The 22,866-nt window shown below is 43.3% G+C and overlaps 2 protein-coding genes across 7 annotated transcripts; both read right to left on the bottom strand.

Annotated features, from left to right (window-relative positions):
• Positions 1-405: 405 nt before the first annotated feature.
• Positions 406-14,848, bottom strand: LOC105699927 (bromodomain-containing protein DDB_G0280777). 2 transcript variants are annotated; one of them, XM_012425375.2, is made up of 8 exons: positions 14,609-14,848; positions 9,422-9,556; positions 6,365-6,480; positions 3,512-3,961; positions 2,435-2,686; positions 1,983-2,323; positions 1,718-1,901; positions 406-1,652 (listed from the first exon to the last, which is right to left on the bottom strand). In XM_012425375.2, exons 1-8 carry the CDS (start codon positions 14,646-14,648, stop codon positions 1,395-1,397), a joined length of 1,776 nt encoding a protein of 591 aa, XP_012280798.1. In that variant the 5' UTR covers positions 14,649-14,848; the 3' UTR covers positions 406-1,394. The 2 variants fall into 2 exon arrangements, with proteins under 2 accessions (XP_012280798.1, XP_012280799.1); XM_012425376.2 differs by lacking the exon at positions 9,422-9,556.
• Positions 14,849-15,991: 1,143 nt separating this feature from the next.
• Positions 15,992-21,418, bottom strand: LOC105699889 (alpha-taxilin). 5 transcript variants are annotated; one of them, XM_012425292.2, is made up of 7 exons: positions 20,955-21,115; positions 20,272-20,342; positions 19,835-19,958; positions 19,126-19,779; positions 18,862-19,020; positions 18,181-18,780; positions 15,992-18,102 (listed from the first exon to the last, which is right to left on the bottom strand). In XM_012425292.2, exons 4-7 carry the CDS (start codon positions 19,642-19,644, stop codon positions 18,079-18,081), a joined length of 1,302 nt encoding a protein of 433 aa, XP_012280715.1. In that variant the 5' UTR covers positions 19,645-19,779; positions 19,835-19,958; positions 20,272-20,342; positions 20,955-21,115; the 3' UTR covers positions 15,992-18,078. The 5 variants fall into 5 exon arrangements, with proteins under 5 accessions (XP_012280715.1, XP_012280713.1, XP_012280712.1 ...); XM_012425290.2 differs by lacking the exons at positions 19,835-19,958; positions 20,955-21,115 and adding an exon at positions 21,288-21,418; XM_012425289.2 differs by lacking the exon at positions 19,835-19,958 and having other exon boundaries at positions 20,955-21,116.
• Positions 21,419-22,866: the final 1,448 nt, after the last annotated feature.

Below are 22,866 nucleotides of genomic sequence, written 5' to 3'. Positions count from 1 at the left end.
TTCCCGTTTCCTCGATGAAACTGTCCAGCCTTGGGGATTTTAATCCTACGTTTCGCTGTCGCGTTCGATGCGTTGTACCTTGCTCGACATTTTGTTATCTAAAAAATCTAATCCATTTTTCCTCCTCGTTCTGGCGTTCTAAACGTGGCCGTCTTCGGCGCTTCTTTGTTCCTCGTCTTTCCACTTCTGTTCATCGCCTCATTCGCTCCTTAGTTATTCTTTTTTTTCCCCTAAACTCACGCGCCGTGACGCGGCGTACAATAAAGCGTTGTTGTCATTTGACCACGTGTCTGCCATTTTCCTCCTTTTTTTATGTAAATTTAACAACGAACCTCTCAGTAAAGTTTCACCTTACATGACGCGGGTAGGATATTCCGGAACGGTGAGCTGTAATAAATAATGACATTTTCATAAAAGTGGAAATTTATAAGTTACAGAATTTTTCGCGTGCCAACGATGTGCAGGTATCTCCACCTTATCGCTAAGGTTTCGGAAAGAAGTGCTTATCTGTTACTCCCGTTTCAACGTTGAACAGAAATCCTGAAAACCCGATACCACGTCGAGGTAACGAGTGTCGATAAATATTTATCACAAAATCGTTTAACTATTCGTTACTGTAACGACGTAGAAGGTATTCAACGGAGAGGTACGTACAGGGTAGTAAACGCAGCGTCAACGCAGTTTGTATGAAAAATTAACAATTCAACAAGACGTATCAACTATTTACAAAGTGACCTCGACAAAGGTAGTTCAAAGCGACAGCTTATCGTCCCGTGTCCCGAAAGATTACATACTTCTTTTCGTATAAAACTTAAATCCCCTTTTAATCACGCCACGAACGTCGCATATTTCCCGTCTGGATTTAAAAAATTATTAATACACGACGTGCCATGCATATTCGTTATTTCTATTTCTGATTCTACCGCACCAATCATGCCGAACGTCGCAAACCTTTGCAATACCTTTGTCAATATTTTTAATCAACCTCTAGAAGGTATTCGACGTAACTTAAAATCTATTTAAATAAATATATGTACACTCTTACGTTTAAGGCAAGGCCCTGAGCGGGGTCTTATGATAAACTAGATCTTTTTAAGCATCGCCGTAACTCGTGAGACTGTCACTAATTATTCTTTAGCGATAGTACCACAGGTGCGAAAACCTCGTTTTGATTAGATACCGGGTTAATTGGAGATCGAATCGCCGTTTCTACGAGCGATTCGCACCTTCGAACCCGGTGAGCAAAACTTGCTCAAGTACTTTTCTCTTACATCGTCGGAAACCAAAGGGCGTCCTACCGCCATTCGAGGTTTCTTAACAGAAAACATAATCCGACATGAAACCTTCCCTGGGACTAAAATCTCGTCAAGGAACCTTCTACATCTTTCCGACTTTCAAGATTTGTCGCTTTTGGTCGCCTCGGCGGTTCCATTGTCGTGATTTTTGTACGCCGAGAAGAACGCCAACGCCTTCATGAGCTGATAACTCTTGCTGATAGGAATGTTGCTGTCGTACAGTGACTTTGAAGTCTTGCAATCGACGTAGAACCACCAATTGCACTTCAAGATAGTTTGATCAAAGAGAGTAGACTCTGGGCATAGAAAACTCTTCATGATCAGTCCATCGTCCGTCAGAGCGCACACGTGGAAAACCTGTGAAAAAAGAAAAAATGAGTACACGGTATAAATATCTAGATAAAAAAGAAAAACGCCATTACCATGCATCCCAGATCCTCGTCGGCATAAAGACCAGGGAAGTGTTTCTGATCGCCGCAATAAAAGCTCGTTTCAGGAAGGTCGACCCGACTGGCAAAGTTGTCGTCGAAATTCTTGTCATACCCCACAGGATAATACTCCCGAGGCGCGTTCATGACTTTGGTCGCCCCCGCGTAATTGTTCTTGCTGGGAAATGATCAGAGTCCAAAACTAGGTTGCTTAAGATTAGGAATATCTCGGAGAAAAAATCATATCAACACTGAATACCTCTTAATAGGAGCATGGGTGGTCGTGGTGGTTGTGGTGGTGGTCGTCGTGGGTCCCTGTTGCTTCTGCATCAGCTGTTGCTGCCTCAACAAAATGGCAGTTTCAAGGGCCTCCAAAGTGATGTTGCTGGCGTCTGCTAGAGCTTTCAAGGACGTCTCCATGCCATGAATAGGTTCAAGAGAGGGAAGGGATGGGATCGCGGGCTGCAGCTTTTGAAATTGTTGCTGGGAGACTTGTTGCTGAATCGACTGGATGGACTGAAGGGAATTGGCCATTGGTTGAACGGAACGAAGCGTCAGCTGATTGACGGTGGACACTGCCTCGTCCGATGGCATGAGTGACTGAAAAAAAGTGCCAAACATGTTCAGCAATTAATGCACCCGAATTTATATCCTCTAGATATTTCTCGACGATGTTCCTAATTACCGAATAAAAATTCAACGACATCTTACCTGAGACGAGTCGTCCTTTGGTACTTCGTTCACCGAGTCTTCCAACAAAGTCGGACTGTTGCTGATTCTGTCGGTAAGTTGAGCGGAGGACTTCGGCATCGCTACGAAAGGAGGTAAGCCATTTTCCCCGGCGACGACTCCGGACCCCGGTTTTGGGACTTGAGCAACGACATTTTGAGCAACCGCGTTGTTTCCAGGTCCAACAGCCATGATGATGTTCGGAAGCCTTCCGGAAGTCGCCGGCGCCAAGCCCTGGGATAAAATCAAGAGAGATATTTAATAATCTGCACAAGAAATGTGCCCGTAAAACTAGGATGGAAAGTAGTTATATGTAAAGTACGACAAAAAGCCGACTTCCTCGCTTGAGAATTTTCCAACCGCATTCCTGGTATCAGATGCGGTTACTCTCTCGTCACCGCCCTCGAAAGAAAACGGGCAATACCCTTTCAACAATTCGTCGCGGTAATACCTCCAAATTAGGTATAGAAAATATTTATCCACCTCCGACGATCGGGCATAAAGTATAAAATAAAAAGAAACCCAGCGCCGCCAAAGTCCCATTCAATGCGGAGAAAGTTGAACAAACGTGTCATTGTGCTCGACGTAGTGCCCATTGACGGTGTACATATCAATGGCACTCGATTCAAAGAGGAAATTATGCGCGACGAAACTCGGATGCATTCAACGATTTCCAATTTTATACGCCACAAAGGCTAACTTATTAACTCGGCAACGGAACGCTCTTTCTGAAGAGGATTCTCTCCTCATCTAAAACCGGAACACGTCTCGGTCGTTCTGCCAATACCGACAGAGGCGTCTTTACGTTTTCAAGGAAGGCACCTCACCCGAGTAATGCACCGCTAGGCGTTCCACCTTTATTTGCAAAACGCGAAGGATAATAGCGAAAAGCTCTTCCAGTAAAGTAGGTTTTCCGGATGCAGGAACATGCCTCGCAGTAATTTGCAAACCGTTAGGTTGCACTCCCGTAGGTATGCACCGCGTTACCGAGTCCACCTGTGCACTTATTCCCGTTGCCAGGTGAATTTTAGTAACAACCTAAATAAATCCAGCAATCACCTGCACCCTCATAGCAGCCTGCTGTTGCTGGGCGAGTTTCTGCATTTGCTGTTGCCGCATGGCCTCTTGCTGCTGCATTTGCTGTTGCTTCAGCACCTGCATGGCCAGCGCCTCCTGCTGCAGCCTCTGCTGTTGCTGCTGCTGTAACTGCTGCTGCTGGATCTGTTGGTGTTGCAACAGCTGATGTTGCTGCTGCAACTGCTGATGCTGCTGGAGCCGCATCTTCTCCTCCTGCTGCAGTCGCTGATGCTGCCTGAAAGCCTCCTCTTGCATCGCTACCAAGGAAGGTGCAGGCATCGTCTTCAGGGCAGTCAGATTTTGTTGCACCACCAATCGCTGACGTTCCGGTTGCTGGGCCATGGGACGAGCTGCACCCGGTGGCAAAGGCTTGAAAGGTGGAACCACTCGGGTGCTCTGTGGAATCTGTCGGGGATCATTCCGGTTTGCGACCTGGAAATTCATTTTAACGTTAACACCTAATTTAAGAGACCTCCAACTCAACAAGTCTCGATATGACGTTCCTATTTCTGGATTGCGGAATCAACCCAAAGGCCGATTTTAATCGCGATTCTTAGCTCCTCGGGATTTAGGACGGCAGGAACGTTAAGGTAATCGACGGCTTTCTAAATTTTGACGCCGTGTCCCGAAGCCATCGGGGAATCCATATTACATCTGACCTTCTTACGTAAAATCCTCCAACGTGGGATGGTACCGCCTCGAATTTACGAAATGACCTTTTTTTTTCTCTCGTTCTTTTTTTCCACCTTTTTTTTTTTTTTTCTTCGAAACGATACTTCTTCTCTCCGTCGAAAGTACAGAAACTTTAAAGGCTGACCTTAAGAACCTGATTTCAAGGAACCGAGAGTTAGCGAACCTCCGCGAATTGTCTCATGTGCGACGCCATGACGTGTCCTTTGCGGCCAGTGCCATTTTGCGAATAAGTCAAGAGGTGTTATATCGATGACATCTACTTAAGTAACCGGCTCTCGAGAAAGAATCGAGGCGTTCGGCAATGACAAAGAGCCCGACTATTCGAGCTGTTCTCTATATTATGCAAGCGGAATTAAATAATTCCAGAAAGTAAGAAACGAGTCACCTAGTCAGGTTTGCCGTGTCAACGCGATAGTTCCTCTCACCGTAAACGGCCGCGTGCGAACGGCGTCCTTGTGAATTTTTACGAGGCCAAAAAATCGTCCCCCGTGCACTTTAATCGACACCGTTGCGTAATTACGACCCCAGATCGGCGTAAAAACCGGCGATTAATTATCCGAATGTCCTCGGAAATTCGGCAAAAATCCGCGAGAAGGACCTCTCGGCGGCGTCGCGTTTAACGCGTCTAAATCCAAGGTGACAACCCGGAGGGTAATGGCGCTCGGTAATGACAGAAAGTAAGCCACGTGCAGGTGCAAATTGCCCCCCGCGGATACACTTTCAAGCTAGTATTTAATTCGGGGAATTGTCCGGGGTATTTTGCAAACCGCTGCTCCCATTCGCGAGATTTGAGTTCGCGTAGAGAGACGTCGACCTCGCCGGGGCTCAGTGGACAATTATATTCGTGATAACTATCACTTGTCGGTAATGCGACACCGAGGAAGAATCCCGGACTCTTCCTTTGGGCTGGGATTTTCCATTTTCGCCCGGAGTAAGGCCGTGGATGCGTTTCTGCCCGAGCTGCTGCAGAAATGCATCGTCCACGCCGCCTTGCACGGCGTGACTGCCGGATGAGTTCTTTCATTCCTTTTCTCGTGGCAGACACATTATGAAACGAAAGTAGTCCAGCCTTGCGATATTCGATTAGCGGCGGCAACGACCGGCTCCTTGTAAAGCAGCGTCCACAATGAAACGGCCACTCTGGAGCAAAGTCCGGAGGCTCGGGCTAAAAAGCGATCTCTCGGTGTCGTGAATAATCGCGAATATCCTCAAGAGAGAGAAATCGTCTTTCCCCGGACGTAAATAAATACACAAAGAACCTCGTTTTCCCCCGACAGCGAACCCTGGGGAATTATTAAGGGGGATTTTTACATTTTTATGGTCTACATTCAAGGGAATATCTCCTATTTCGAAGTCGGCTTCGCGGAGATGGGAAAACGCACACCGCTCGCTGTGCCGATCGCGGGAAAATCCAAGGAATTGCAAGTATCACAAGGACGAGCTGAAAGTGGATCGAACTATTTGAATGTTCGTGCTCCTTGTGTATCGACGAAGACGGAATGGTGCATCCTCCTGGACAAAGGAGCAAAAAATCCCGGCCTCCCTGGGGAGGGACGGGACTCCGAAAAGGAAAAGCGAGGCGATTAATTGCAAGCCACGGTCGGTGAAATCCATCCACGAAATCGCTACCGAGGTCAGGGAGTCGCTTCGAGGCGGAAAAAGAGCGAAAAGAAAACGGAGGGTCGTAATATTCCGGGCCGGCTTCGCAGTGAAACGATCTCTACGCGTTCGATCTTTCCGACTGCGAACTCGAGACTTTCCTTGAACCGATCGGATCCGAGCTCCGAGGAAACGTCGTATCCTTACGAAAATACGCAAAAGATTGCCCTCGACACGCTCCATTAACTCTCGGCTAGTGCCCGGTATCTGCATGAAATTTCTGCATGAAATTTCTGCATGAAATTTCTGCATGAAATTTCTCCATAAAATTTCTGCATGAAATTTCTCCATGAAATTTCTGCATGAAATTTCTGCATGAAATTTCTGCATGAAATTTCTCCATAAAATTTCTGCATGAAATTTCTGCATGAAATTTCTCCATGAAATTTCTCCATGAAATTTCTCCATGAAATTTCTCCATGAAATTTCTCCGTGAAATTTCTCCATGAAATTTCTCCATGAAATGGAAATTCCGTCACTCACTATGGGAGATCCTACGGGAACCGCGTTCCCTCTTCCCACTTGGACGCTCCTCCTCTTGCTGCTCTCTAGGTTGGACAAGGAGTCTCGGAATCCCAGCTCATCCCCGATGGAGAATCCTGAAACGTGAGAGAAAATCAGCGGCTACGTTATCACCTTAATGGATAAATAAATAATTACGATAGGGAGTTAAATCTAGCCACGTGGACTCCCGTGCGGACCTTCCACATAAACCGACAGGCTGGATTTCTTTTTACAGGGGAGGGTGCGTACTCCAATTATTTTCTATTTATCGCCGTCACAAATTGCCGCCCTCGGGGCCTCTTAAAAAAAATCGCGAAACATGTTCGCCGAACCAGTGCCGAGTAATTACCCTTCGCGAGAGAACCGTGTAAACGCAATCCCATGATTAATATCATATAACGCCGACTTAGGGTGATATCCAAGTTATATACGTATGTACATTTTTTTTTTTAACCTAGTACCATTCCCACCGAATATTAAATTTCTCCTTATTTACGCAAGTTAATTATCTGGATAGATAATGATGCCGCGATTAAATGCGAAATATATCCCTTGAGCGGGTCTTTTTCTTTGCGTACTTTCCATGCTCGGGTTGCGTACTTTCCGGTACGTAGGAACGGGAAGTACGATTTTCGTCCGGGACTTTTAAACGCGATCCACTTTGTCCTGGTCCACGATGCATGGCACGACCAACTGGCATGTAACTACCCGATGCACCCGATTCGACCAATGCAATTGCGACGTAATCCCGGAATAATCGTACAATTATTCTGAAAAATGTCGAAATTCCAGAAGAGGGCTTCCCTCGACATAATTCGTTCACCATGAGAAGGACAGGAGAAAAATGGAAGAAAGCGATAAAAATCAGAATTCCCCTCGAAAGGGGAAAATTAAATCTACGAGAAGGTAGGTAAGCGAAGTAACGAGATTCCGCGATTGCTCATTGAAAATAAAAAAAATCGAGCACAGGTGGAGGAACGCCTTCAGCTTGGAGACGATCGAGGGCATCGCACGTATCTCGATCGAGACACTTTTTCCAGCGATCTAAGCTAGGTCGAGACGATGAATAAATCATGATGGACGTTTAAAATAATCCTTTTTTAGGTCGACGTGAATACTTGGGTTAGAACAAGGGGCAAGGCGTGTCGCAAGTCGACTCTCCCAGACTTTGATCCTGTACATGCCCTGAGGATAAAATTGCGCGACGATTGCTTCGATACGACAGGAAGGTGCGAATGATTAATGAAATCATCGACGATCGCTTGGAAACGACCCGAGGAAATTCTCTGATAAGACGAAGGAACAATTGAATTCATCGATACCGAGTCTCGCCTCGAGTAGACGCGACCAGATCGGTAGCCAGCTTAAGGAGTAGCCATTCGACGTAATCGTGCCATTTTTTTTCCCGAACCCACGATACGATAAATGCCGGCATTACGGTAATTATATTCCTTCAAGGTAAACGTGCGAGCGTGGCGGGGAAATTTTCCCTAAGAGATGCTGAAAGAGCTATTGCACTCCCGTGTTCCTCCGACTGGCTCTCAAGGGTCAGCCATTATGAACAAATTTCTCCCTTCCTCGATTAACTACGAAGAGGGACTCCTAACGAATCCCGTCGTTATTAAAGAGGGCAGGGTGCATCGTTTACAACTTTTGCGCAATTAGGCGCGCACGTTAACTGCAACCGACTGTCCATACGTCGCAACGGTGACACTTTGCACCTGTCACTTTTTACACCTGACATATCTTTCTAACCCCGACTTTCTACGCGGATCGTCGTCGCGCTCCGATAGGCTCGATAATTTATGACGTATTAACCATCCCACTCGGATGTCATTTTTTGAGGCCCCCTGCACGTACGCGCTTATTATCTTTCCCCTTAAAAATCGAAAAATCGAGAGAGACCTAATTACCCGTACACCGTACGGGATAAAACAAACCTAAGTGGCCGTTAATCGGGAATACTCTTTTGCGTTGATTGCATTTCCCTTGTTTTACGGCGTCTACCTTTACGGGGCAATTAATGCTAACGCGTTACGAGGTCGGTTTTTCGCCTTTTATCGACGGATCAAGGCGAGGAGATAGAAATCTGATTGCAACTAAGCCTAGCTCGTTTGCCGTAGATCCGAACGAGAAAACCTCTATATGTGTAATTAAAAATAACCGTGCGCGATGAACAATATTTATAACGGTTCATGCAGAATCGATACAACAAACCACTCGCCCTATCGCGTAGGGAATTACTCGGAGGCCACATTTGCATCACAGGTCGGATATTTAACGAAGACCTGGAGCATTTCGAAACCGATCGGTATTGCTCACAGTTGAACACACTATAATTTTTAAGACGTTGCCCTTGGACATTGCACAACGTGCGGCCTTTTACTCGCGGATGAATTCGTAATGATCGGAGAGCTCTCCATCGATTCGACGTGCTTTACGGAGTCGATCCGCGACATTTGTAGACCGACGAGGATGAAGAGCATTTTTTTTTCCCCCAAGACGTGATCTATTATTTTTTATGCATTTTTTTTCTCGAATTTCCCTTCAATCGTATTAACCCGTCGGTTTTTGGTAATAAACAAAATCGGTCTCGGTCCGGGTCTTACAAAAAATACAAAACTAAGGCCTAGATGTGGACCGACGAAAATGAAGAACCTCTCAACCCATCGTATTTTTCGAATCCCTTTGATATTATTAATTGTTGTATTAATTAATAGCTGAAGAAACCTTAACGTAACGATTAGACTATGGTCGCGCTACTTTCGCATCGGTTTCAAGGTCACGCGTTCGACAAGAGCTTCCCCCTAAGTATTTCAAGGCCACGCGAAGAAGTCGTGCTTTTGCCCTGAGAATTTCAAGGTCACGCGTTCTAGCCGTGATTTTTATTTTTTAAGGTCGCTCGAATTAATCGCACCATCGGGGGAAAATGACCATTGTGTTACGAATAGGTTCGATTGGGAGGGTGATATTTCTTTTTTTTTTTTTTCAATTTGAAGCTTTTTTGAGCTCATCTTCAAGTCGGCGGACACTCACCGAGGCCGACGTAGCCTTTGACGCCCCCGAGGTTTCGAACTCGGAAGAGGCCGGATTTTTTGAAGGCGCAGTTAAGCATGAAACCAAAATCCGATTCCAGGACACAAGTGCCTACAGTCTCCCGCCATGTGCACCCTAGAAGCAAACCGGAAACACCATCTTTTAGGGGCTGTTCAGCGCCATTTTGCCGGGTACACCTATACTCCCCTCGTGAAAAAACCTCGGCCGTGGAAATGGACGCCCTCGGGCTCGAAAAGCGAATTTCATATCTTTCCTCGATTTCGAGTCGATTTTCGAATTCGAGCTCGTCCCATAACCTTCGATCATGGCCGAGGCTTTGACGAGGGCTGTGCTATGGATCCTCGCGTCCGTAACGTCTCGCGTCTCGTGTGGTCTTTGTATAAATACTCGATTTAAATGTTTCCAGGTCTCACAGGAGGTGGAATTACATGGGTGAAGTGAGACTTTCAATGGCTTTCGAGGGGGGCGTAATGTGACATTATTAGGGGTACTTCGCCGATCGGGCGGAGGAGGAGAAAACTCGACGGTGGGTCAGCTGACCCGGATTTTTCCTCACCATCTCGTTTACGGTAAATCAATCATAATGTTGAACGAGTGATCCCCCCGTAAATAAATATCCCGTCCCTGGGTAATTGCGGCAAGAAAGCCTGATTTCGCTGTTACGCTTTCCCCCGCGTTGGATGGATTTTAGGCATCGATCCTGGTATCGGAAGATCCTTTCTAAAATCGACCCCTAGGTAATTTCCCGCGGGAATTGCCCCGATCTCCACGATACGCTTTTTCCCAAGTTACAGCCGATATCGATCTCGATCCCGATTTTCGAACGTTGGATCGCCTTCTCCATACCGTGACGATCGCGGCCGCGGATGAACGATCCCTAGGAATATTCCTGGCCATTTGCGGAGAAGTAAGAACGGCCTCTCCGTACCATCGCGAAACTTCTCGCTCTCCCTGTCAGCCTCTAAAATCGCGATCTCGACTCCCATCTCTGTACGAGCGATAAATATTGCAAGCGAAGGCAAAAGTAGTTTCACGATCGGCGTCCAGCACATGGCTGCTCCACATTTCCACATCCTGCAGCCTATGAGCACTTCGCGATTCGGGCCTTCCTACTTTCCGCGGAGTGAAAAAATATTTATAACCCGTCCAGACATCTCGATCTCCGATTCCGATATCTACCGAGACGCCTCCTGGAAATTCAGGTGTCTCGATCCGGTACAGTCGTTCGCGAGAAATCCGTGAAATCCGTGAAATTGGTAATATCCGTAAAGTTAACGAAAAAAAAAAAAAAATGCCAAAAATCCCGGTAACGAAATCCAGCACACCGATCGGTTCAAGATCCTCGTCTCTACGTTATCTCGATTAAAACGATTAATAATTGTTCGCCGATTGCGACGGAGCCTTCGAAATTTTAGCCGCTCTCCTGCCCTCCGAGCATAACGGCACTTCCCCCAGAAACCAGATTAATTTTTTTATTCCATCCTGGAGAAAGTGCTCGCGATGAACGCGAGGGAACGCACGTTCGATATTCTCTTTCGGGTCGGCGGATCCGAGAAAGAAACCCTCGATAGTCGATTCGAGGAAGCGCAAAGTTGTTCGAAAAAGAGAGGTCGTCGAATCGGTAAAGTCGGAGACGAGTCAGCGGGCCATAGCCCAGTAACCCACTTCAAACCTGAATCCTATAATATCCAGGAAAAATGACTTTCTCGAATCCGCATCGCTAAACACCTTAATACCCCTCGCGACGTGGCTTTTTAAAAATCTTCAATTTTTTAAATTTTATCCGAACATCTCGATGCCACTGTCAAAGTTCCTACCCAGTAGTGTTAATTCCTCTGGGCATAAATTCTATAACCCAGGAGAAATGACTATCATAATTTGACATGATTCTAAAAAATTGCACATTTTTATCTCGCTATTCGGAAGTATTGATTGTCGCTCATTTTTTAACGACTCCGGGCGATTTGCAAACATTCACAATCAGAGTGGCGTTTACGCCTCTGGGAATTACCGCGGTTACCCCGCCCCGTTGTGTAATCATCATAGTTTTCCACGAGCGCAATTGTACTTGTCGAGGGTACTAAAAGTGCACCGTGACTTTTTCCACTAACTAGGAGGGTAATGTCGTAGCCCGTGGGAGAAAATCACGCGCCTCTCGTTTCATTGTCCCATGGTCGATGTGTCTTTCGTTATTTCCCGAAATAAAGAAAAATTTAACGAGGTAATTAAACACATCCTAATTCGACGACTCGGCCCGATTCATTGTTCATTCTTCGAGGCTCGTACTTAGGATGGAACCGTGTCACTGCTTTCAAATGTCCGCCTAACTCGATTGCTCCAAGAATTGTCGGGTGCGAAGAGCTAAGCAAACCGAAGGATAAGGTCGAAATCGTTACCGTGAACGTCCGCGTTAAGCAACGAACGTAAGAATTCGGGTCATTGGAAACGAAAACGACTATTTCGAGTCATTACGGTTGCCTCGTAGGGGAAAAATCTCCGCTAAAGCCTCGCTTTGGCGCTCTTTTGAAATAAACGAAAGGATGGGCTCCGTGACCGGAGCAATCGAGGCTAGAAAGTGTCCACCTTCGAAAAATCTCAACACACTTCGACCGGCCCGATTCCCTGAATACCTGATCGACGAAGATACAAGAAAACAGTGTGTGGGACCTTTTGCTCGTGAATAAAACATTTATTCCAACCTGCGGTCTGATCGACCGACATTTTCCGAATTTCCGAGTTATTAAAAGAGAAAAAAAAAAATCAAGGTCCCTAGAAATCCATTCGAGATATTTTACGGACATCAATTTAACGTCGACACGACTCGCTGGATATTTGGTCCACCGAAAAAAAGGGAGTTTCGTGTAATCCCCTCGGCAAAACGTTAATCCGCTGAACGAGAACTACTGGGGGGCCCTCTTCTTGTCCGCGACTATTTAGTCGTTCAACTACCATGACATAAGAGAGTGATATCTTATGAAATATTCCGGTAACTCGGAGACTATCGACCACGCCAAGTCACGAGAAGAAATCCTCCTCGTCATAGTCTCGTCCTCGAAATGAGATATTAATATGTATGCCCCACTAACTCAACCCCTGGAATATTGCTTGGAAATAGGAAACGACATAAACCCCGTTGCAAGAATTTTATGAAGAATAGTTAAGTACGTTAGTATTGCGGTGGAAAGTCACTTGCAGGATTCCGTAATTATTTCGACTTTTTATTTTTTTTTTCCTTCTTACCGACGCGTAAGTACCGTGACGTAAGAAAGAGCCGACTGACGTGCACTTGCTACTATGTTCAATTTACACCGCGGATGTCCAGGCGGTAAAGAAATCTTCTTGAGAAAAAATTCAGCATATAAATCAAATTCCACCGCGAAGCGAAAGTATGACTTTTACTGGCAATGTGTTAGCTGTATACTAATGAAAGATCTCCCTATAAGAATCTGAATCGCCAAGAAACTTTTCCCAGGATTTGCGATAATTATTTTTGCATTTTCACCCCGTTAAGATATTTTTAAGATCCACAGATTTTTGATACGCTTTTTTTTTTTAACAATGCAGGATTAACGGGGACACTTTCCGAAAGTTCAACGATGTCCCGCGATCGATTTCATTAGCTGGAATATATGGAATGTCCATTTTCCTCCCCAACTAAACGCCCCCTTATCATTTCTGCTTTTCTCTCTTTTCACCGTCTTTCTAATATCCGTACAATTACAGACTCTCGATACCAGCTCGGCCCAATTTTCTAACGACCCCATTATTCTTGCTCGATGTACCGGAAACCATAATTTCTACACATTTCACTAGTCTCGACGTACGTCTTCATTTTTTTCCCCTCGCGATTACAAAATTAGAATCACGTTCCTCGTGACCGCTAGAATTAATTACACTCTGTACGTTGACATTACACGGGGGTGCGAAAAAGCAGGAAGTACCGGTACACCGGAAATTTCGGGGATGTAATATCGGAATGCTATGTACAATACTTGGGGGAAAAAAAAAAAAAAAAACTGTCTACCGAAATTAGTTAGTGGAATGAGAACTGAAGTCATAGATTAATGAGAGATGACAGAGTGGTAATAGTCAGTCGAGAAGTCAGGAGTCAATAGCACAGAGAGAATTAAGTGTTTATAATACAAGATATAATACAGGTTATAATACAGCGGATAATATAAAATATATCGATAACGTGCTCAAAATCGATGTCCATTTTTCCACTCTCATTACAGACTTGTCTAACATTCACGGACAGTTAATTAAATTTAATTGCTCGGCGCGAGTAAAACGCTCCGTAATTATCATTGATCGCGATCAAATGTAATTGTAAAGAACGACAGTGGAAAATAGAAATTGATCTTAAGCGATTAAAACAAGTCCGTGGTTCAAGTCCACTTGGCCGTAAAAGCCACATCCTTGTTCCGTCCGACCCAATACCGTTTTTGCAGCAAAGTGGACTTGCACTAATTGCGGACAAAGTCCGCAGACGTTACTTTTAAACCGACCCATTGTCCGTCACTGACCAGCCCAACGATTAAACCGAAGATAAAGTAAAATCAAAGCGACCCCTCATTGTGTGATAATTCCCGCTCGGTCGCGACCTCGCATTAATTTTTCCCACGAATTAAATCCCTCGTCCAGAAAATCTGAAGAGTCCATTTTCCAAAAATTCCCACGTCCCATCATATTGTTATCAGGGAATAAAACGACTGATACGGCGAAATCGAGATCAGCAGACCGGCAGCTTTTCATTTCCACGGTAAATCACGAAAAGAACCGGTAACTAATTAGAATCACGTTTCGCGGTCATTCCTGGAGATTAAAACCACATCCGTTATCATTTATTAGCATTTACAAACTGCCGAGAAATTCAGAGGTAGGTAATAAGCGAATCCGGTTCCTCTCTCGAGACGACCCGGAGCAAACCAGGCCGCGCACCAAAAACGCACACGGTAAGCACGTAAAAATAATTTCAATCCTTTAACGCCCCCATACGCATGTCCATCTCGCGCGAATACATTAATCCTACATACACCCGCATGCGTATGTCCATCTCGCGCAAATACACATTTGCCTTAAATCCTCGAATAATTAGCACCGTGCATACCGTATGCATCCATGGTGTGGACAAGTAAGGGGGGAAAAAGATTTAGGCCAACGTACCGACCACCACGAGGAGAAACAAGGTCGTAGGGATCTTCATGGGTGCTGGTCCGGGCGTCGGTCGTCAGGGGGAAATCTTGCCGCCTGGCTCCGACTTTCGGAGCCGAATTTAAAACCCGAGAGAACTCTCGAGTCCGCGCGACAGGTGCCTCGTGCTCGCGGTCACTGATATCGAGCTTATGCCCGAGGAAGGAAACCACTTGGCCTTAGTCGGAGTACTTTCAGAGCGTCGAGCCTCCCCCCTCTCGAAGCGACCCCACCGCGCGCGCGGGCCCGACTGGTCCCGCGTGTACGGCACCGACGCGTTTCCATGTACACATAACTTACCGAGAGGTGCCGTCGATGCCGCTGACCCACTCGGACGAAACGATAACGGTACTCGCCCTGGTGCGCCGGCGCGAGAAAACCGAGCCGAGTGCCTAATCTCGGCGGCCGACTGGACCGCCGAAAGGCGGGGAAAGTCCTCGAGGTCAAGGAAATTCTAATCTGGATTGGAACGGATCTTCCATGAGATAACTTCCGCGAGGACGTCACACCTTGACTGTGCGCTTTACCCGAACAGGTCCGCGCAGCATCCCCTCCTTAACCCTTGATATTAAATTCAATAAATATAAATATAGAAAAGAAATGTCTCGTTAAAACGTATATTTCCGTATCGCGTTCTCGGTTGTTATTTAACCCCTTGGATAAATTAACTTGCGCGAAATCCAGGCAAAAGTCTGACTCGGGATGTTCATGTTCGAGGATTGTTATCAATTGTAATCACCTGAGTTAGAGGGTGGTACGGTACTAGATTATGTATAGTATGTGCAGATTTATTATGCGACGAGATCGGGATGGGATTTATTATTTTCGATTGTCGGACCTTATGCCGGTATCTGGATTAAGCCCGAAAGGAAAGCGGTTGTTTCGATTCCGGAAGACCGTACGTGCACTTGGCTACTCGGAAGGCTGCAGTAGGTCAAGGCTCGGTAGGTATGAACACCAGGACGCGTTCAAATGTACAGTTGGGATTTAACTGCGTGCAGTTAACGCACTGCACGTCGAGGAATATTTCGCGATGCTTGGGAAGGAACGCGGTCGGCGACTGCGTTGACTCTTCGTTCTAGCGTAATGGCGGAAGGAAGGAATAAACGTCCTGCGTACTCGGGTACGTGACCGAGGACTTTCGTTTACTCGCAACGTCAAGGTTGTTCGTCAAAAGCCTATAAACCTAGATTTAAGGAGGTTTAAAATCTTGTCGCTTCCAAGTTCATAAAATGCCCCTAATTGGGATACTTGCCGGCTAATAATCGTTTATGGAAAGCGAGAGAGCTCGCGATTAAAATGTGCTCGACGGGAGACGAAGGGGTTGTGGAAGAAACAAACCCCGCAATAATGCCGGACCTTTCCAAGCGTCAGCTGTTTTATTTCTCCTCGTTTTCCTAACATTACTCTTTTTTGTACAGATCACAGTTAAGATAAAATTATTCATATTATCGGAATTGCTGACCGTATACAATATCCCTTTCGAATGAAACACATGTCGTGCTGTATGACAATTCGCACGGTTGTTCAAGGAAATAACTTATACTGGAAAATGACGAGCGAGGACCCAGCTTCTAAAAAGGGACGTTTCAATATCCCCAGCTATGGTTAACAGATTTAACGTTAATTGTATTAGTTTCATCGGACAGAAACTGAGAGAAACGAAAACTGGGGTCAGCGAGGATTAAAGTCCGGGGAGGGCTAACTCTGCCTTTTATCGATCATTTTTATAAACCGCAATGTTATGACTATGTAAGGTGAACAATAAATATATTATCTGACGTAATTTACGTGGATTGATTTTATGGATGAATTCTTCGTAACGAGTCATGGATGCAAAAATGTAAAAATCGTTCGTGTGGAAATACGTTGATATGGTATCTCAATGGATTCTATCATATTTCTGAAAATGTACCCTAAGCTCTTTTACCAAGAACAATCTGTTACGTTACAATGATCCTCTCTTCTACCTCGTTTATTTTATACGCGGCACGTAAAGAAATATTTTCTTAATACTTTCAGAAGATGCACGATAAATACAATTTGGCAACTAATTCTTTTTCAATTCACTTGGTATTCAGAATTCCCTTCAATCATGTCGTAAAAATTGATGTTTGTTTATTCACCTAGCAAATCTTTTCTTTGTAGACATTTGAACACTTAATACATTGTAAGATTTACAACAGTTATTATTCAGCGATTAAAAGTAATGAAATATTATTAATATGCAATCCTCTGTGAACAAATAATAAAAATAATAGTAATATTCACAACACACATTCCTAGGAAATTCATTACTCAATGGCTACATCAGAAAACGGATTGTTAATGATATGAATTCTTTATAAACCTTCCTTTGTAAAATCACTCGGACGAATGAAGACCATCGAAACCCAACTCTAAAGCTTTGAACGATGCTGCAACCTGAATTGATTATGTCTGATCATCGTCAAAAATGCAATGGCAAATCACAGGCCAGAATTATGTATACACTAACAAAACTCTTGTTAATGAAATAAATATTGTTCCGATAGAGAACAGTCTTACGCTCTGACACAACCAGAAATACTCTTTGATCGAATACATTTTTTTTCATTGTAACGTATGAACCAATCCCACTGTCTTATATAAAAAAAGATATTGCTTTCAATGGAAGTAAAATTTTCTTCGGTGTGCACAATTCTTGCTAATAATTCAAATATAGAGAATAATTAATAAAAAGCAGAACGCTAACTATAGTAGGCAGTATCAGTGTCGGCATGAACTTACAAGTACATTGTCAACTAGTACAACCGTAAAGGTAACCGTTTAAACTAATGTGTGCTTCATCATAATGATATAGAACGTAACAAATCCAAACTGTAAAATTAATTGTGTTGCATATTATATTCATGAAAATTGTTTATTGTAGGCGTTGTAACTCTATAGATACCCCGAAGATCATTAAAAGTACTATTCCCGGCTGTAGGTACCACACAAAGGAAAAATTACTGAGGATAAGTTCTCCACGAACGTATTATATTTACTTAAATCAATCAAAATAAAGAGCCAAGAAATATACCTGACTGTTATGTCATGACGTGTTAACCAATCGAATGCTAATTAAGTTATCCATAATAAAAAGACGTACAAGATTTTCCAACATTAACTTACCGACTAGTGATTAATTAAAAGATGAAACTCATTGGAAACCACAAAGTGCAATTATGATGGATTCGTCTGACATTCGTGCGAGTGCGAGGCACATAAAATCATCATCTATAATGTATTTGTATCTATAACAGTAAGAATGATAGCCCAATGTGTTGTAAAATAAATACATTTTCCTTGGTTTTTAAGTGTGTAAGTAATAATTGATGGACTTTTGATTTGTGTGGCTATGAAGATCCCGTTACAATAATTTTACGTTCCTCCATAACATTTTTAAATCCAAGGGCTTTATTTCATTTCTTCTTTTTCTTTCCATCCTGGAAAAAAAGATATAGCTAATAATGATCAATAATCATAAGACGTATATATGGAAAATTAATTTTGCAAGATTTTACCTTTCCTTTCTTAGCTGGTCCTGGACTGCTGGGTTTACTGTTAGTGCAGTTCTCAGTTTTACCTGCAACTCCTGCTGGTTCTTGTTCTTCTCTTACAGCAGATCCTGATGCCGCCATGAGTTTTTCAACTAGATTTTTTGAATCCTGATCAATAACTTTTTTCATTTCTTCAGAAAGGCAACCCTGTATATGTTCTATCTCTTCTGTTAACTGTTGACAGTCTTTTGTGAGATCATCAACTTGCTGAATATCTTCTTCCGTTGTAGCCTGTTCTATGCCATCTTTCATTTGTTCAAAGTCTTTCGAGAGATCATGGGTTGGTTTAATCGTAATTACATTTTCCTCCGTTGAAGCCTCCTTGGGTAATTCAGATCCAGTATTTGTCATTTTTTCACCTAACTGTATTAAAAGGGACGTTCTCTCCCGTTGGAGTGCTCTACATAATTCTTGTAAGAAGACTAACTTTTTACTAAGAGACGCTAACTCTGTATCTTTCATTCGTTTATCCGCTACCATTTCAAGGAGAGCTGCGTGACTATTTTCCCATCGCTGCTTCCACAATGTAGTTTCTTCTTCTAATTTTAGTATCTTCTTTGACATCTAAGAAGCAGGAAAAAGTAACATGTTAAAATTTCTTCCAAAAAAACTGTTCCCTTTTCAGATTTTTAATAAATTTCTCACCTTCTCCATCTCTTCATTAAAACCACCATAAACTTCATTACTCCTGGTTAACGCATTTTGAAATTCATCATATTTATCTGTATAAATACTAATTTGACTTCTTAGGTCTACTTCCGTTGCTTGAAGTTCTCGTATTCGAACTTGATATTCCGTTAGGTTCTGAAACAATAGACAAGTCTAATTAAGGAATGCTATTAGATTTTATATAAAGAAGATAACCACAGAAATATTTTATTTCTAATATAAGCTCCATACTGCCCTTACCAATAAAAGGCGTTGTTTCTCTTTTAAAAGGGCCTCCTTTTCTTCTGCCATTTCCATTTTAATTTTTGCGTATCCTGCTTCTGCGAGCTGCGTCTGAAACTGCATTTGTTGCAACATTTTTGTGACTTGCTGTTCTCTAAGTGCAAACTGTTCTCCAATGGATTTGAATTTTTTACTGAGCTCCAAATTATCTTCATACATTTTAATATTCTTTTCATTGCTCTCCCGAAGGAGGGCAGTAATTTCTCCAACGGTACTTTGAAATTTTGCAGAAACCTCTTTCCGTTTCTCTTCCTCTTCCCTGACCTTCAATAAACCTTCTTCCTTTACAGCTTTATTTTGTTTTTGTAATTCACGGCACAAATTTTCTAACCGACTTCTTGTCAAAATAGCTTTACTACGTTCTGTTTGTAACTGTTCCTTCTCCCTTTGGATCATAATAATTTTCTTTTCGGATTGTTTTAATGACACCTGCAACTTTCGGTATTCATCGACAACCTCGGCATACTTTTTACACATTGCCGCCAGTTTCTCCTCAGGCTTCTCGATATTGCTTAAACTCTTTAAAACATATTCCACACTTTTGTCATCTTTCTTCCTCGCTCTCTCCTCCTTTGAATATTTTTTGTCCTTTACATGCTCGATAGGTTTAATCTGAAACATAAGGAATGTATGCATGTAAACGACAATGAAAATACTAAAATATTACTTTTTCAATTCACAAGATTGCCTTCGTCCTTTGTATCTCTTTGGATCGTTGGACAGATAGTAGTGACTCGATTCGATCGATCGGAAGGCTCAAGAGCTGAGTAGACAGTGTCTCTCCAGTAAAGCTGTAAATCTTCAAACTCCGTCAAAGGATGATACAAATACAATGTACGTGTGCATTTTCAATATGATAGTTATTCTCTCATGCAAAGTGATCAGATAAAAACAATATACATGTGAACTCCAGATGCATTTCTTAGGACACCAGAATGCCCCTTAAATAAACAATTTTTCAGTATCTAATCGTATGTCGATTCAAACAGGAAGATGCGATTCATCGCTAACAGCCCGCGGTTATTACAAAATCAGAGGTCGGAAATGTGCCCGCGCGCAGTTGAGGTTATGAATGCCTGCGATTTGTACACACACGACACTAACCTCGTTTTTCTTCTTCTCGGTAGCCTCCGTCTCGATATTTTCGGAGGTCTCGGTATCCATTATCTACAAGTCTGTAAAATACAGGTGATGTTAAACAATTTCGTAATCTATATTAGAATTTAACGATCAAACTCCAGTGAAATTAACACAGTTCCGCCATTGAAAACAAATGGCCGCGGAAGTGCGCCCGAGGTGAACTAGAGCGCCGGATATATCCTTTAGAAAATCCTATACAAATTCCAAGTAGTTACAAAGGTTACAAATAAACCTAATCGCATTTACCATCGTGCGCAGAATATCAATTAAAACAAACACTTCGCTCTAGATCCGATTGTAAAAAGTAGTATTTCCGAAAAGCAAGCCGCTTATATTCGGATACTTCTGAAGTTTCTATTGCACGAGTTTCTATTTCTGCCTCGGATCATTTTTGGAGTTACGGAACATCGCGGTATTGTTGAGAATGCCCAAAGTATTTCCACTGGAATTACACGACATAATTCTTCGAAGGATCTTTTATTTTATATTTCTGAGCATCCGATCCCGGCCAAAAATATGCATTTCGTGTTTCCTGAATCTTACGTCTCAAAGACATGCACTCTTTGGTGCTTTATAAATATCTAGGACATATTTGAAACATTTCGGGTATTTTTGGGCTTTCAGTCATTGCGCAAACATATACGTACACTCGATACTCTTTCAACCACGCGGTACTTGAGCAGTAACACCGAATTCAGCGTCTATTTCCTTAGCCACGCGTTACACGAATTCTTCCTTTACATCACCATCTAACTCACGACTCAAAACTGAGAATGATAGAACAATATCGTCGACCTTCATCGAGTGCTATTAATTCTTGCCTAATGACGGTTTGGTAGTGCCAAGTATTCGAAACCGTAACGGATTCGGCACAACGTTCGCTTCGAGCTACACACTTTCAGCCGGTGTTCTCATTACAGTTTAGCGACTACTACACGTAATAATTAAACCTATAGCGAGTTACGATGGAAGATATTTACCAGATTAATTAGCGCTAAGTTCCAAGGGTAAGCAAGTGGCAGTGAAAACGAAGAAATTGGAAAAAGTCGGCAAACGGTGGCCGCGAGTTGTACGGCGCGAGGAAAGGCGGTCGAACACCGGGTTTATTTTCAGATTATTTCTATAATTAGACCCGTGGGAGCTGAAACGAAGTAGTTGACGGGGGACATGTTCAGCAATCAGCGGTCAGTGTTACTGACAGAACGCGAATGATGGTTTACTTTGAGTAGACGAGCAAGCGAAATCGAGAACGCGCTGACGTTTGATCTGTTTGCCCCTTAATGAAAATTACATCCTGGGAGTTTGATAACGGAGACAGGGTCGCGATAGTACATAATCTGATTCCTGGCGACTTATGTTCGATCCTCTGTATTTTATACATTTTTTTCTACACTAGAACGAAGGAATGATATATAAGTTTCCGTAAAGGTGTGTTTAAGCGTAAAGAATATTCTACTTATGTAAATAGATTTACGAGTTAAAGGTAATAACGTGGGAGCGGCTCGTTATTTATCCGCTTCTTGTCAAACCTTTATGTTGGATGGAAAATGCCAACCGGAAATAATATGAGCGCGTTTTTTATTGTGTGTAAGTGCGGCATCCACTCGATCCCCGAAAATGGTTTGATGTATTATAAATGGAACGATTCTTATGCAAGTACTTCCCTCGACTCGATTAAATTATTTAAATGGAATTCCTCGTCATTTTCGACGCTGCCCATTGTATGCTTATAATGAGCCATTCAGAGATCAGATGGGAATACTTAAGTACAAAACGACAATCCGTTCTCTCTCTTTTTCTCCCCCTCTCTTGGTGCGTTTCGGTGTTCATCGACATATTAAAACCCTAAAATATTATATTAGCAATGAATATTAAGAATAAACTATTCGTCAATATAATGTCCTTCCGTCAATTTATCCCATATTCCGAGCAGCGTGCGTTATGTCAAGGCGAGAGCAGCAAGAGAATTATCATAAGTGACCTAATTTGTTCCGCAACGATAGGTCAGTAATTGAAAAGCTCGTTCCCCATTCGATGACACAGTTTACAATCATCCCCAGATGCAGAAGCGCATAAGGACCTCCTTGCGTTGACGTTTCACGATGCACCACAATCGCTATTTGTATTTTGTGCCATGATCAAAGTAAACAAGCCAATAATCCAATCGACAGCCCGCCGTGCAAATTATGTTATTTGCATTGGCAGGCGCCGTGTTGCATTTTCATAAGACATGCAAGGCTGTAGATGCTCGTACGTTAGCTGCATAACTTGCATGTGTCGCCCCGACGAATGGGGCGCCAAAGAACTTTGCAAAGTGCATCCTCGCCTCGTGCCGAGATACGTCCACCTAAAAGCTAAATATTAATTCTCACTCCTCGTTGGTAAACTGGATGAATTCCCTTTTCTTTAATCCGAGTACCTTACTCAGCCGATTGCGCCACCCTTCCCTTGGTGTATGAATATCCATAATCAATTTATTGGGAAGGGTCTTTTTTTCGAAATTGCCTCCATGAAGGATGATGAAAATTGCACACTCTCCAAGTTGATGAGCATTTGTCG

This window comes from Orussus abietinus, unplaced genomic scaffold (assembly GCF_000612105.2).
Source record: "Orussus abietinus isolate OABI.00-Male unplaced genomic scaffold, Oabi_2.0 scaffold10, whole genome shotgun sequence".
NCBI lineage: Eukaryota > Metazoa > Arthropoda > Insecta > Hymenoptera > Orussidae > Orussus > Orussus abietinus.
Note: the sequence above shows the minus strand (reverse complement) of the source record. Positions and strands in the feature narration are given on the sequence as shown.